This window comes from Dermacentor silvarum, chromosome 7 (genome assembly GCF_013339745.2).
Source record: "Dermacentor silvarum isolate Dsil-2018 chromosome 7, BIME_Dsil_1.4, whole genome shotgun sequence".
Classification (NCBI taxonomy): domain Eukaryota; kingdom Metazoa; phylum Arthropoda; class Arachnida; order Ixodida; family Ixodidae; genus Dermacentor; species Dermacentor silvarum.
The window spans coordinates 57424290-57437334 of NC_051160.1; the positions used below are offsets into that span (position 1 = coordinate 57424290).

General features: G+C 43.9%; 1 protein-coding gene across 5 annotated transcripts in view; it reads right to left on the minus strand.

The window, feature by feature from the left end:
- LOC119458070 (UTP--glucose-1-phosphate uridylyltransferase) overlaps positions 1-13045 on the minus strand; it is a 60888-nt gene that overhangs the window by 14042 nt on the left and 33801 nt on the right. For all 5 annotated transcript variants that reach the window (XM_037719873.2, XM_037719874.2, XM_049670734.1 and 2 more), the window contains 5 exons: positions 6760-6996; positions 5486-5671; positions 3045-3178; positions 1590-1658; positions 372-505 (listed from right to left, as the gene is read on the minus strand). In XM_037719873.2, the coding sequence (XP_037575801.1) occupies positions 372-505; positions 1590-1658; positions 3045-3178; positions 5486-5671; positions 6760-6996 (760 nt within the window). The remainder of the gene's footprint in view (positions 1-371; positions 506-1589; positions 1659-3044; positions 3179-5485; positions 5672-6759; positions 6997-13045) is intronic.

The window sequence follows — 13045 nt, forward strand, 5'->3', positions numbered from 1 at the left end:
TTGTGGCGACTTACCATACTCTGCTCATCTGTGGTTGTGAAGTGATTGCAGTGACATAATCATTAACATTCAGTCACTCTATAATTTGTACGATGGGAACACTCGCGTAACACTAAAATGTTTAAAATGCATTGTAGTTGGACAAAGCATCACAAGACATCGCTACCAGCATAGCTACTGCCATCCACAGCTCCAGTAAACCTGGTATTTTGTAAAGGGCACTGCATTTACAGACAAGCTAAACCTCTCTTTTAGCACGCACCTAAAACTAAGAACAAACCGTGTAGTGGAAGAATGAAGAATACTCCATTTTGCCGTGTTGCAGCAATCCTGAAACGGGGGGCTCTCCCAGAGGGGGAAAAAAAGGATACTGAGGTCGACTGTGGCACCGAGGTTGTCAATGTTGGAGATGAAGCAGTACTCGCGACCTTCCGTCAGGAAGTGGTCCATGAGCCCCGATTGGCAGAATGACGTGTAGAAGTCCCCGTGGCCAGGAGGGTAGAAGCTGCCAGAGGGAACGGAGAAATATCAATATCAATGCTTGCATGCAAAAGCAGTTTGACAGCACATCGACAATCCTGCCTCGCATGCCACAGGAGAATGTAGGGCAAGCTGACTTGGGAGGCAATTTAAGAAAATTAATATTTTCAGAGAACAATATGAAATGCATTTTCAGTATGGCATCGTGATGTTCAGTACAGTTAACGACTAATGCGGTTTGGCAGCGATAATACTGTCATGCGTACGTTAATTCCATTTTTTTTTTCAGAGACCATTTTTCACTTAATCTTCACTGTAATCAAGCTATCACTCAGCACAAGACGCACCTGCTGTACCTGAAATTTCCAGAATGTGGCCACCAATTCTATCCTGATAATAAAGCAGCGGTAAAGACGTAAGACAAGAACAAGAAGGCAACAACAAAGCACTTGTGTTGTCCCCTTGTTGTTCATGTTTTTGTCTCTAGCGCTCATTTATTTATTGCGCATTACCAACTCATCCAGCAGTCTATCCTTCCGAGTCTTGCCTAATGATATTGCGGGTGTGATGCAATAGCATTGCCTATTCTAAAATATATATATGTATATATATACACAAGCAATTACTCTGAGACATGCGGTGATGCATGTATAAGCAGCGGACGGACTTGACTTGTCAGATCAGATTTGATGAACAATGACAGTGCCCACCTGTACCATTGTCATAGAAGTGTTGCTCCTCCTTCTGTGCAAAAGTTCGACCAATAAAGAGTTGGATTCTTAAACCACGCTTCTGTCAGTGCCACCACGACTTGACAATAGGAAAAAATGGACAATACCCATTGAAATTGGGCAGAAATATGTTCTGTAACAGACTGTAAAACTTTTTTTACAAAGAATCGTTAGTACGGTTCTGAGGCCTGGTCAGCGAAATGGAATGAAATGTCGCGACATTTGTAATTTCAGTAAAGACAGACAAGCTGCGTTCATCTACATGGAGATGGTCAATGTTATCGACACTCCATGCACACATCTAGTCAGAATGTTGTTTCTAGTATTTGCTCAAGACCTTGGCCTTGAATCCAGACGAACAGCGACAATCGTACTCACCCTTCATCTGATGGTGAGTTCAGCGAGGTCACAATTGGCATGAGGGTCTCCTTGTTTATCCTTGGATACCTGGAGGGTGAACAGATGATGACATCAGATCGTTATTCCTCAGAGAGAAGGGAGGGAGGTCACAAACAGCAAACTCAAGTTCTTCATTTACCCTTACATCACGACTAGCTGCAATATGAAATCCCAGTTAATTACACTAAGAGGAAAGGGAATATATCGACAGACCCTTCCACTAGTCACATTGTGTGCTAAGAACAAGACAGAATACAATGCTTGCATGCTCATTTGAATATAAGTCAGAAGCAATACACTCCCCAAGCCAGGAACTGAGAGAAAATGAGACTAAACACACAAAAAGAAAAAAAGAAAAAAGAAAAAAAACGGGCAAGTTTGCACTCCGTCGTGCAAAGCTTCGGCACAGCGAAACTGTCGATCCTCAAGCCTTACTGGCTGTTACTGCTAGGTATTAACTTGGTTTACCTTAACTACGCATGTAGGAAGGTATTCTCGAGTGATCATTTTCGGAGGTACCTTCCCTTTCGCGACATTTCGCGTGACTAGCGCTGGACGCATCGGCGCCTACGAGCTACAGCGTTCCTGGCATGCCACAAATACAGGCAGGCTAACCAAGGTTGGCACAGTGCCAAAAACGCTGCTGCCTGCTGACGCCGAATGCATTAGAGGCAAGCCGCTCGATATCATCGGCCAGCTTCGCTGTGTCTTGAGCTTTGCGCAGTCTAGTGCAAGCTTTCGCCTTTTTTTTTTCTTCTCGTGGCTCAGCGTGCCACGGAGAGAAGAGAGGCGGGGGTCGGGAAGGGAGGGATCTGGCGAGGAGGAGACCACGTGTGCATGCGCCGCGCCACCCTCCTCCGCCCTTATAGTTGCTACGGCTATGGTGCGGTAGTTTCTTGGTACGAACCACAAATTACAGCTGGCTTAAACAGCTTCGCTGTTAAAAAAAGAACGAATAGGAAACTGTGCTGCGAGCTAAATTTCTCTGTAACCCACATTCTTCCCTTCCAGTGTGGTTCACTGCTGTGCCATCAGCACTCGAGTATAAGAGAAAAATGAAGATATCCTGTATATGAACACTAAAGGTACCCAGCTGGTGAAATTTAGTCTGTCTTTTATAACATAGGTACAGCATCTGGGTGCAAAAAATTACCCCCCCCCCCCCACAAACCTTTCAATGGCCCCCCTCTCTCCCTATCACCCTTTTCCCCCTTTATTGGAAATTTTATAACGTTAGGTTTAACACAATGAAGCCATAGTGAACTGCAAAAGTCGAAAGGTGTTGAAATACCTGTTCAACACCTCTGCATCCCACACAATACACCTCGCAACTATGGCAGCAGTCAAATGATCCTTACCACATTTTTTTTCATGTGTGCGTGTGTGTGTTTGTGTGCAAGCACTAACTTAATCTATGACACAGTTTCCACGCACCTGCTTTGGAGGAAGGTGTATATTTTGACCTTGAAGCCCTTGTACTTGCGGAGAACCTTGGACGTGTCGTCATCAGTGTTGAACGAATTCATGAGCACCAGGGGCATGTTGGCATTGTACGTCCTGTTCAGGTACTGCAATGGAATACAAACAAACTCCGAAAACAGCTTTTCCCGCATCTATTCTACTTTGTCTTCAACACCCGCTACACCTAATGACCTGCAGTGAGTGAACAAAGGATGCCACAAGGTGGGAGCCAAAGTTCCCACAAGGGGACTTGTCTTTATTGGGGCTTTTGCCTTTTTTTTTCGAGGCTTACACCTAACGAAGTTGCATGATAGCTGGTGTCAAAATCGCTCACTCCAGCTATGGCCTCCCTCTGCAGAACAGAAGCAAATCTCAAAGGCCATGCTTTTACGTAATGCAAGAACCGGTAGCGATTGCAGGAGCCAAGAAATATGTCACGGTTGCCATGTTCTGCGCACCACCTGTAGCTCATTGTGCAGATTATGCAACTTTAATGCCAAGGGTGAGATGTTATTTAATTGATTAAGCATTACTGTTTAAAGGTAGAGTAACGCAGCTTTACATACACAAAACGAGCCATACACAGCAAGTACATGCACTTGTACAAGCACTTAGTTACCCTTTCTAAATCAATGTTTTAGAGGTGAATGTAGCAGAAGGCTGTGTTAGAGTCACTAACAATAACAACTTAATCTATCTAAAGCCAAGAAAGAAAGACCTTCTCAAACAGCCTTAACAATGTGTATAGTACAATGTTTTGGAAGCACACTTAAATGCTTCTTGAACATGGTAAATAAACCTGCATCAGTTGCTAGACAATGCTCTCATGAGCACCTAAGTCAAATGTCATTCTTGTAAATGTAACCAGGGAGCATACAATTCCATTGAAAAGACTGCCTGCCTTCTTTGACCTCACGAAATTGCTCAAGGTTATTGTGGCACACCAGTAAAAATGATGCCTACTGGCCAGATTTCTTTAAATGTCACAACAAAGCATTACTGCTTCCAGCAGGACAAGACACGGATAAATTTTGTGACGGATAGGGCGACAGTATGATCTTGTGGGGGGAACAATATTACTGTGCTCATAGTATGGCCTTGGAGATAGGGTGGCATGATGGTCTGATCTTGGAAGCCATGTTGACACTAAAGCATAACGAAATGGTTCGAGGAGGAATGCAGACATGCACAACTTCAGGTGCCGAAGCAATGAAAGAGATGCTGCGGCAAAGGCAGCATCTGACTGCCGACGACTGCTCACGTGAAGCACATACAAAAACTTCTTTTGTAGTAAAATATTGCTGAATTCATGCCTTTATACAGCCACAGTACACACCTTTCCTAAAAGGTGTCACTGTCCCATTTCAAGGCTCAGTGTGCTTCAAGACGTTCACAGAGGGCTCACTTCAAGGAGCACTTGAGGTCACCTTGGGAATCTGTCTTATCAGAACTTAAATGGCATTGCATAGTCACTGTTAAGTTTACCAGAAAACTTGGGCTGCCAGATTTTGATTTTAAGAAAGTATACTGTACAGTCCTACTGCTTATAGCTCAGCTGGCTAAAAGTGGAGGAAAATACAAGTCAAAACAAGAGTTACAACACCAACCAGTCTGCAACAGTCTAGAACAAAACTCGGAGGGACCTATCAGTTTTGGGGGTGCACATTGTTTACAGAAGGCTGTGCTCGACTAAACTGGTGGGCAAAGCACCCCATTAATTACTACGGTGAAAACTTCCTTGGAATTGACCACTTTAAAATGCGGACTAAATTCAGCATTCCAAGCTCGCCGACCAAAATGTACATAAACGCGTCGCCTAGCACCTCTGCCATTCAGCAGCGAGGCCATGCCAGCGCAATTCTTCGGGCATATCCGCTTTGCTTGACATCAACATAGAACAAGACCTGTAAGGACGTCTTTGCAGAGACCAAGCGTGTCAAGAATCAGTGAAGTGGGTTACAGAACTGCTGGGCCAAATATGAAACCAAATTATAATTTATTCTGCCACCGTGTACAGAAAATACAGATGGAAGGATTGCAGATGAAAGCTGCTCCTATGCAGCTGGTCACGACCACAGCCCCTCTCAAATAAGTTTTGGCAGAGGCAAAACACAGCACACATGCACTTTTGCAAACAAAACACTAGGCTTAATATAAAAAATCAGGCTTAAACTATCAGTACATCAGAACTCAGTAATCAAGGTCAGGTATAAACTTGACTGTGGTTCTTGATATTTACGGACAAATACATCGAGGTGGTTCAAGCAAGACAAGGTTCTCCATGTCTTGTTGGGTAACGCAATATATTTCACATCAAGTGTGCCAGAATTTTCAAATTGCACGCACTTTGCAAATATACTCCACTGAAGCAAGACAGAAGCACGTGCGCACGACAAGACAGTCTCGGCACCCACCTCAATTTGTTGCACAGTCATGTCGAGGAAAGTGAGGTCATTGCGGACGGGGATCACAGACTTTGGGCCCTTGCAGCCCATGCTTGTGCCGAGGCCACCGTTCAGTTTCACCACCACCAGCTTGTCGAGCATGGACCGGATGGCCTCCTCGTCTGTCGGCGCTTGCAGCGTCTCATACTTGATGACCTGCAATGGCACATTACCCGCTCTAAGTATAACCACACCCCTCTCTCATCAGCCGCCCTCTCTTGAAGCTACATGTGCCACACGCTGCTCTGATACTGGCCTCTCACACTCTCCATAGTAGTGTTGCTTTTGCTATACAAGTGCAGTTGAGCCAAAATCAATGTGGTATAAGCAAAGGTAAAACACGAGTGAAAATTAAGATCAGCCACCGGGAGCAAACGAACTGTGTCGGTATTTCAAAATTCACGACATTCCCGTCTCTCAGTTGAAATTTCACTTGAAAGGTCAGCTTCATGGATAACCATCTTCACTTCAAGCACTCCTTCAGCCATACACAATCTTTTGACCCTGCGCTGCTTCATAAGCAGATGTTGGAATAATCTTCCCAAGGGATGTCAAGGTGGAAAACTAGTTATGCAACATTTGGCGAAAAGTTTCATATTTATGCTTGATCCCTTGTAGGACATTATATAATGTTACGCATTGTGTTTTGCATGTCTTATGCTTGTATTTCCTGCCACTACCTGGGCCCCCCCCCCCCTTTTTTTTGCTTTGTATAAAATGGTTGACTTATATGATCAGCCTTGAGCTTTTCTGTATTCTTTCCCTCTATTCTCTATTTCATTTTGTCCTCCACTGCCATTATTTTACTGCAAGCGCTTTTACTCGATGCTTCTTAGGAGTTTGAAGGACTGTGTGAATAAATAAACCGCAATAGCCGCACAGCCGAGCATACGCCTTGCTCCTACCCAGCAAAATATGTACTTTTGCCCTCTAACTCTTTCGTTACCACACCTATTCAAATTAGCCAATTTTGACACGTTTAAATACAGTCTCTCACATACATAATGCTATCCAGTAGGTAGCCCCGAAAAAGGAATTCCGGAATGCATCTGGAAACACCAATTAGTTTTCTACCATCTATAATGCCACATTATATGCTAAAGCATTGTCTACAGCAAGGAAAAAAAAAAGAAAGAAGGAAGGGTATCCTAGATTCCCTAAAAAACAGTCATTTTCTCGCCACTTTCCCGCGAAAAAGCTAAACAGAGAAATTACTTTGCCCAACAAGACAGACAGACACTCACCGAATTTTCGGGCACGGGCTGGATTTTGTCCCAGACGACAGCTGGCCCGGTGTCCTTGACGAACTTGTGGAAGAGGCGCTGGAAGCCGCGAAACTCGGCCTCGACGGTCTCGCGTTCGGCAGCACTGGCCGTGCGGCAGAGCTTCTCAAGCTCCTGTGCCAGGTGGGCCTGGGCGTCCGCCTTGGACATCTCCTTGAACTCGGTGCTGTCACTGTTCTTCCGGCTGTGCCCGAACATCTGCACACACGACAGAGTGGCACGGAGGCCGTTAGTTGAGGTAAATAAGAAACACGCAGATAGAATTGCAATGTTGGAATCAGGGGATGGATGGTTAGCCTGCATCCCAAGACAGTCCACATCGTGCTAAATTTAATAACACAGTATGTGCCCTGCATCAAGCAAAGTAACTTTCAAATATTCATGATACTGGGTAAAATTCTGACTGCCGATTCTGGGCAATGTCTCCATCAAAGTATATAGCCACACAACATTTATGAACAGCGATTTATAATTTGTGACCAAATAGGCTGCGCAAAGTATCTACAACACAGGATATTTGAAAGAGGGGTGTAGGAAGGGGCACTTTCTGTAATAAGTGAAATGCACAGTGTGTTTTAGTTATTACAGAAACTGCCACTGTGTACATCCCTCATAAGTACTCTGTGAGAGTAGTTGTGGGTACTCCGAACAGCCTCTTTTTCACTTTTTGCGTACTTCTTTCGCGCCAACGCCAACTAAAGCCACATACAACTTTAGAAAGGCAGCAACATTTGCCCCTCAAAGGCGGATGCACACTAGCCTCCACCAATGGGTGCGCACTCTAGACTGACGTCAGAAGCCAGAAGGCCAGTGATCCCGTCGACGGAGAGCATGGCAGCCCACGCTTCGAACTGAGCCGAGTCGCGTCAGCGGGACTACTACTTTAGTCATGGAGGCAATCAGCTGCTGCACTTTGGTCATCTGGGCGGGGCCTCTCCTGCCTTCTTAAGTTGTACCCGACTATAGCTCTTTGAGGCGATCACCGTGTGTCGATTATGATGATTTCCGTACTATGGCAAAGACCTGGGCAATAAGCGGGTGGTACATTTAAAATAAATAAGGAGAAACGAAGGAATACAAGCCACTATAACAGGGTGTGCGAGAGCACATGTGCATGCACCAGTTTCCTTTACGCCAAGTACGCAGGAACGAAATGGGCAAATTCATAGCATTTCATTAGCGGCTTCACAGAGATTCCGAAATGTGCATTGGACCTGCATAACTTTTCTTATCGGTAAATTCTAAGAGAGCCAAACAATGAACTTAGCAAGTTCTAAGAGCTTTTACTGAACCACCACAGCTCAAATATGAAAAAGTGCTTTGAAATCTGTGACCTCACAGTGACGTACCAGTGCTGGGGTGCCAGTGCAAAACTAACAAAAAATTTAAATTTTAACATTTATTCTCACTTCCAGCAGGAAACCAAAAATCCTATTACCGTGAAATTAATGAACATATACTTTTGAAAGGATACCTCATCAGTCTAAACTGACTTGGTGTTTCTCTTTGGTGCATCTTTTAAGTATAGTGTCTGGCATCATCCTGCATACTAATGCAGTACAGAAAGCGCTTTTGACCATCAGAGGTTGTCTTTTACAATCTGCTAGGTTGCACATTATTCCTTTATGCGACTGCCCAGAACAAACAAGATGTTTCGTCCCCATACGTAGACAGTGAGAATGAAGGGGTCAAAAATATGGTTAAATAAGCGTAACAGCACTCTAGGTAAGCAAAATTAAGCATGCTGTATTTTCCGGGCCATAGTGCGCACCCGCTGTATACACCGCAAGGGCAACATTCAGCTGAAAATTAAGCTCGTCTTTACATTGTCTGCAACTAGAAGACTTCACGATGTCGGTCTCACCGGGGCAGAGTCGAAGTTGTGCAATTTAGCGCAGCAAAAGGTTGCAGGCACAGTCAGGGCTGCTACGTTTTGGCCTAGCAAGGCTGCAGGCCAGGTCATAAGACAACTCCGAGAACAAGGAGAAGCTTTCAATGCGGCACACTCACCGACCAGAAGGGACATCGGAAAATGAAGATGCAGGCAGCAACAGTGTCCGCCACATTTAACCCACTGACTACCGGAACTGCCGAATCGCGGACGCAAAAAAAGCCGGCAATATTGCCAAAGCCGGTGATGCGCCTGGTGGACAGTATGGTTGGGTTAAAAGGCTCTTCACAGATGGTGCGACTGGAAATATACGCTACACATGATTAAAGATGTTGTCGATAGATGGATCTATTTATCTACTACAGCGAAAGTTAGATTTTTGTTAATATTTAGTATTTACTATGGAGTGGAATGTTCCGTAGTGCCTGTATGTGTAAAAAATTATTCGTGCGGAGGGCAGCGTGGCGTACTTAATAATTGGTAACCAATGGGTTAACGACAATGCAGATCAATAAGCAGCTAAGTGGGCACAACAGTATCAGATTTCTCACGATGGTCTAAATAAATGTTTTTCTCTCTCTCTCTCTCTCAAGTCAGCTTGGCTTTGTAGTGATGTCAGACGCTTGGCGACGTATGGAGTGAAGGCGCAACAGGGCCCTGTTTTTAAACGTGCCTACAATATTAAAAAATTAACTCATATATAGCTTGCACCATGCTAAATTTCACCTTTTGGACATGCACACCCAAAGAACTATAGTCTGGAAAGTACGATAAAAAAATATCAACAAGCACCACCAAAAACTGATTTAAAGCAGTGAGTAGATCAAGGCTCAACAAGAGTTGTATAGATCTGTGTTACAACAGAGCAGAGAGAGAGGAGCTGTACTTGAAAGCCGTCGCATGCAGATAAAAAGTTGCAAGTTTGTGATATTTTCAGACAAGAGATTTCCTTTTTATTTTTGTTGTTCTCAATACCATCTGGTTTTTAATTCGAGGAAGTGTGGAACTTCCTCAACAAGAAAAATCTAAAGCGCAACACACAGAGAGAGTGGTTCCGGTAAGCTGTTGTCAAAAGCCGAGCCAACTGAAGAGCTGAGCTATTTGTCATGTTGCAGACATCACGGATGAGCCACGAAAAACAACACATTATAGTTGGGCTCCCAAGTGATGTTTGGGCAAGGTCGTGTAAACTCATGGTGGTGCGCACACATGTTTGTGTACGCGTTCACATGTGCGCATGCGTGTAATAAGGCCACACTGTGCACAATGCATGTGAAAAAAGAAAAAGAGGGAAAAGTGCTCCGCTGCAGTTCAGTGTCATATTACTTCCAAGGCCTCGTGTGACGTTACTTTTTCGCTGCCCCCCAAATTTCATTTATCTCCGATGTAACTGTACCCTCCTGTAGTAAAACAAATTAAAAGGGCACAATGAGACAGCTGGCAACCATCTTATATCATCAAAACTATCATCAGCATTAATTTCTTTCAGTCAGCAGTTATTTGTGTTTTTATTTTATACATCTGAAGCTACTGGAGCAACTGGTAGTCAGGGCACTAGTCGCAGCTTAAGTCACCAAAATGTCTCTCTTTCTTGATCCAGAATGGCTGAATTCCTTTAGCCAACCACAATGAGCAGTCATCAGAGGTCTCAAACTTGACTTGATTGATTGTGGCATGCGAAATCCTTGGTAAATGTTTGAACACCACTTTGCAAACAGCAACGCCTGCTGTTAGATCATGTTACAGTGCTCTTGTAGCATGCATGACGAACTCCATCATAAGCAACAACTTCACTATATGCATGAAGGCGCAGCTGTCACTTCCATAATAAACAGGTGCACACGACTCGGGCCAGTCAGTGTAGTCCACACCCCGCACGACGATGCATGTGTTCCTCGTCTGGCCCAGCTGTGCACACAAGCGCTTGGCTGACTGTCACAATCTCAAGCCCGTAAGAGTGAGGGGAACTGTCTCTCTTAAACATGCACCATAGGAAATATTGAGTAAAGCTATGCAGTTAAATTACGCTTACAGAAACCATGTTAGTTTTGTGCCGAGAGATCCATTAGTCAGATCCCTTAGTCCGGGAGAAAACTGCGAGTGAAGAGGCCGCATTCTTACGCAACTAAAACTGAACACTTTCAACAGATAACGTGATGTACATCAGCGCAGGTCATCATTCTCCATTATTTTACCGCTATCGGGTAACACCAGAGTTGGAGGAACACTTAATTTTTTTTCTAGAAAATGGCAAAATTACAACAGAAAATGGAGCGAACAGCACGGAGACAAACCAGAAAGAAGTAGTTAAACGCCCCATTGCACAAGAAAACTGTAACACTGTGCACTTCACTTCACTTGTTGCGAAGGGCTCCGCTGGTGCACCTACAGTGAGTGCTGTGTTGCAACAAGGATTGTTGGAGGAAACAGCTTTGTTCGGCACCTGCCTTGAAAAAAGAAGCCTTCGCAGAAAGGGCCGCCACATTTCCAGAGCTAGCAACATGAAGTTGTTCAGTCGAGAAGTTTGTGAAATTTGGCCGAACCAAATTTTCTTTCGTGTTGCTTTGCAACGTAATAATCTTTCGTTATTATAAGCGGTGGACTTCTAACAGTATGTCACATTGTACGGCAGAAAGAGTGGGCATTGCATTCACTAGCTCTGTTCTTGGTATAAGAGACACGTGACAATTTGGACACATAATAAAGACGATTTGCGGCTCATGTTTGGGAGTTACGGAGCCCAGTTGCTCAGACACCCAATTTTCAATTAGCACTACGCTCTGAGAGCACCTTTTATTTTAACCAAGCCCCTATGCTGTTAGACGTTTAGAATTGGTGAAAAAAGAAACAGTGCAGAAACATAAATAATGAAAACAGACATTGCTTCATTGCGTGCAGAAGCCTACAACAGGTGCGTAACCGTTTAACTATCCGTCTAAGTTACCCGAGGGCCACTGAGGTCAACCACGGATAACTGCGAAATATATAGTGCTACACTTTTTAAGTACGCACAGCAGTACAATGCACGACAACTGCCTAACTAAGGCAAGACAATGGAAGGCAGATGTGTGGATTGCGAAGGAAATGAAAACGACTGTCAGGCCGAAGTTGCTGCGCATGCACAGATGTGGAGCCTTGTAACTTGTATTCGATGAGCTGAGTGTATGTACTGTGAGCGGCAACCAATCAACTATAGCCAAGGAGCGGCTACGTGTAACCGCACAATAAAACACGCATAAACACACAGGTAGAGAACACATACTTTCACACTGTCCTTTGGAAACTAACAGCAGCCTTTTTAGCAACTAAATTGTAGATGACAGCTTAGACGAGCATTATGTTTTCACCGACTCAAATCGATGCTAAGAGGAAGCCGAGAGTTCTCATCTGAATACACAGCAGCGGAGAAATAATTTCGTGTAGGGCATCCGCTGTGCCAAATTTGATCAGGTTTCTTGCATTTCAAAGAAAGGATTAAAACCTGCTAAGTGTTGACCAATGTATTTTACGAAATTTGGCAAAAATCACTGAGGTTTATCAAAGGTAAGCATAGAACTTTAAAAATAAAATTAAATTCTGGGGGTTTTCTGTGCCAAAAGTGCTATATGACTATGAGGCATGCCTTGAACTCTGGATTAATTTTGACCAGCTCGAGGGGTTTCTTAACATGCGGCTAAGCTTAAGTACAGAAACATTTTAGCATTTTGCCCCAACCAAATGGAGCTATCGCTGCCACGATTGAACCTGTGAACCTCGAGCTTAGCAGTGCAATGCTACAGTCACCAACCTATCGTCGTGGCTGAGCGTAAAGTTAACAACTCAGAAAAGAGTAAATAAAAACGATGTCACAATTCTGCGACCCGCATTTATTTGGGACATCTAAAGCGGACAAAGTTCATGCGGTATGCAGTGCCGTGCACTATACCGATAATTTGTGAACAGTGGTTTTCCAAAACTTGTACAAACAATGCAACTACTTCACATAAGCTATAATTCATCATATTTGTCTGTTTTGGACAATATAACGAATTAAGTTTACAGAACTGCGATGTGTGTTGTTGATGCAGAATTATGAAACTGTAAACATTGTGCTTAAAAATCATTTTTGTTTATATTCGCTAATTTTGGGCAATATTTATCAAAAAATAAAAAATGAAGCCACTAAAGCAAGCCTCCTGCCTCCAAAAGTCAATAAAGTTCAACTTCCTAATTCCAACAGATTTCATTCAGGATGGCTCAGTGGTTGACTAAGACGAGCATTTCTGCCTTTTGCACGTGTACGAACAGGGTAGTCGAGAGGTTGCCCCAAGCTAAAGATACCTACCAATCAAAGAACACTTGACATTAAAGAGATCC